Consider the following 2,963-nt stretch of genomic DNA (forward strand, 5'->3'; position numbering starts at 1 on the left):
TCCATAAACCACTTCTATTTTGGGGGAGTGTTTCATGTAGAAAATGTACGTATGGAGGACTCAAAAAACAAATGCAATATTAGGATATTTTTAGGTAAAAGGAAGCTTTTCCAAGTTGTAATCAAAGTGGAAAGGCCAGAAGCATTATGGCTACTGGAGACAATCATCTTGCAGTCGACGGCTGGCTTTGGACCAAATATGAGAAGATTGTAATAACTTTCAGAAAGCAGCCTGAGAACCAACTGGAGACAGTTGCTGGCTTCAGAGGGCAGTTGTTTCAAATGTGGGGAACAGCATGGAGAATCTAGAGTAGTGATTCTCAAACTTCAGTGTGATCACAGACACATAGAATACTTGTTACAGATACAGATTTCTGATCTGCACCTACAAAGAGTCTTGCTTCGTAGGCCTGGTGAGGGTACCCAGACGCCTACATTTTAACAAGCATTCAGATGATGCCAGGTCAGGGTATGGGGCCACATCTTGTGATTCACTGGTCCAGAGCTACAGAATGGTAAAGCAACTGGCAAGAGAGGTGACCTCAGATCATAGCAGCACCTCCCAGTAAATGTAGGGAAGTAAGTGAGAAGACGGGGGTTTTGACTTAAGTTAAATAAGTCCTGGACCAGATTGTAGCTCCTGGGTTTGGAGGAGGAACTGGGGACAAAACTTGGAGATATGTGAAGGAAATGGTGCCAGCGTTTTGTAACATATTGTTAGAGTTTAAAATATCAAAAGGGCTCTTTGGAGTAAAAGAAAGCTCTGAGTTTACATTCTTCAGTGGTGGTTTCTCCTACAGAGGATGGTGGATGGTCATTATGGGGAGTACAGAAAAGGGTTCTTCACCTGCGTGCTCCTCAGCTTTCCTGGCTAAGGCTCAGAGGAGGTGGACCACGTGTGTCTGAGAGCTTTTTCTGTGTATGGTCTCTGTTGTGAATTCCTTACCTTTAAGTATGTTTCCCCTCTCACTTCATACAGGAACTGGCACTCAGTTCTCTTCAGGATGGCTATAGTGGAGCCACTCACATGAATTCTCAAGGCTGGAAATACAAAAATATTTTAATAGATAAATAAAAATCTCATCCATTTTGTTTTCTATCTTATGGTCTCATTTGTTACCCTTTGATTCGGGATATCAGGAACACCTGATACAAGTGTCCTAAATCAAGGAGAAACAAATATGGCTATTTTAGTGAACGAATACTTAAAAATATTATCACACATGGGAAGAAAGGGTCAGTTTTCAGTTTTCAGCATCAGTTTCAGCATCAGTTTTCAGGGTCCTGAGTGACAAAACTTCCCAGGTGTCATTCCATAGAGTCTCATTCCAGCCCTGAGTGGTATGGACTGTGGGACCTAGTTTTGGATTTGGTTTGTAGTTCCAAGCTAAGGAGTTGGTATTTTCTTTTGGGTCCCTGAGTAAAAGTTCTAATAAGTAGCTGGAGTATTGGGGGCAAGGTGAAGATTCAGGAGAGAGTTACAGGGTCCTTTTTTTTTTTAAATAAGAGACAGGGTCCCTCTCTGTTGCCCAGGCTGGAATGCAGTGGTGTAATCATAGCTCACTATAGCCTTGAACTCCTGGGCCCAAGCGATCCTCCTGCCTCAGCCTCCCTCGTAGCTATGACTACAGGTGTGTGCCACTATGCCTGGCTAATTTTTAAATTTTTTGTAGAGACAGGGTCTTGCTATGTTCCCCATGCTGGTGTCGAACTCTTAGCCTCCAAGTGATCCTCCTGCCTCAACCTCCCAAAGTGCTGGGATTACAGGTTTGAGCCATTGTGCCTGGCTCAGGGTCTCGATTTTCTCAAATTTTCCTTTTCTGAAACATTGTTATCCTTTTGACAAACAAGTGGTGACAGCATTCCCCTTCATAGGTCCATTGCTGTCTACCACCTTTCCTGCTATGGGTACCTAATGGCCACACCACAAACAATAACAATAGCAAGAATAATGGCAATTTCAAATTGCATGCCTACTGTGTACCAAAGGATTGCTAAATGCTTAATGTGACATCATCCCAAATCCTTCCAGAAACCTTCCCAGCAAGGTTTGTATCTCATCCTCAATTTATATCTTTGTCTTTCTGAAGCCTAGAAAAATCAGATGACTTCTCAATTTATGCTGACAGTGATTAGCATAATTAGAATTTTAACCCAAGTCTGTCTGATCCCAACCTTATTCTTTTTTTTTACGGCGTGATTTTTCCTGTACAAACTAGTAGCCGATTGTCAGTAGACTACCAAAATACCATCCCGCCTCCATGTCCTTGTAGGCCCCACCCACATCTACCAATGCTTTTTTCTCCCTTCTATATATTTCTATTACTATCACTGTCATCAATATTTATTGAGCATCTACTTCATGCAGTTCACTGTGTCTCCATCTTGCCAGTCAAATATAATATGTTCCTTTGCATATAACAAACACTTAGATTCTTCTTTACTAAAATCAATTCCCAGAAAAACCAAATAAAGGGGAAATAAGAATGTGAACCAGAGTGTATATTCCTCATCTAGCCCACTGAATTTTTTTTTAACTTATATGGATCTATGCTAAATGTCATGACTATTCCATGTAAAACATGACAGAATTCATTGTAAATGAACCAAAAACATGAAAATAGCCTAAAACTGAGCAAAAGGGAAGAATAAAATAATTATCAGTAAATGACAACAAAAGCAAATGCAGAAAAAATTGGATTGACACAGTCTCCTGTTCAGCCCACGTGAAGGATCATCTACATCTCACTGGCACTCTGTCTCCTTATTGTGCATTTTATGCTACAGTTGCCCTCTGCTGGAAGACAGAATCTTTGTCCTCTAAGAACAATCTCCCTTCTTACGGAGGCCAGTGGATTCCATCCTGGAGGCTGTGTTGACCGTGTCTCCAAATAGGCAATAACGAGGCATCTTGATTCCCACAACTCCAGCAGCACAGGGACCTGAAATGAAGACAGAAAGCAG

General features: G+C 41.5%; 1 protein-coding gene across 1 annotated transcript in view; it reads right to left on the minus strand.

Moving 5' to 3' along the window:
- Positions 1-2,963, minus strand: part of GUCY2C (guanylate cyclase 2C) — a 126,612-nt gene that overhangs the window by 2,868 nt on the left and 120,781 nt on the right. Inside the window, exons 24-25 of the mRNA XM_012652161.1 lie at positions 2,843-2,941; positions 946-1,040 (exon numbers count right to left, since the gene is read on the minus strand). Coding sequence (XP_012507615.1) covers positions 946-1,040; positions 2,843-2,941 — 194 coding nt within the window. The remainder of the gene's footprint in view (positions 1-945; positions 1,041-2,842; positions 2,942-2,963) is intronic.

This window comes from Propithecus coquereli, unplaced genomic scaffold (assembly GCF_000956105.1).
Source record: "Propithecus coquereli isolate 6110/MARCELLA unplaced genomic scaffold, Pcoq_1.0 Scaffold381, whole genome shotgun sequence".
NCBI lineage: Eukaryota > Metazoa > Chordata > Mammalia > Primates > Indriidae > Propithecus > Propithecus coquereli.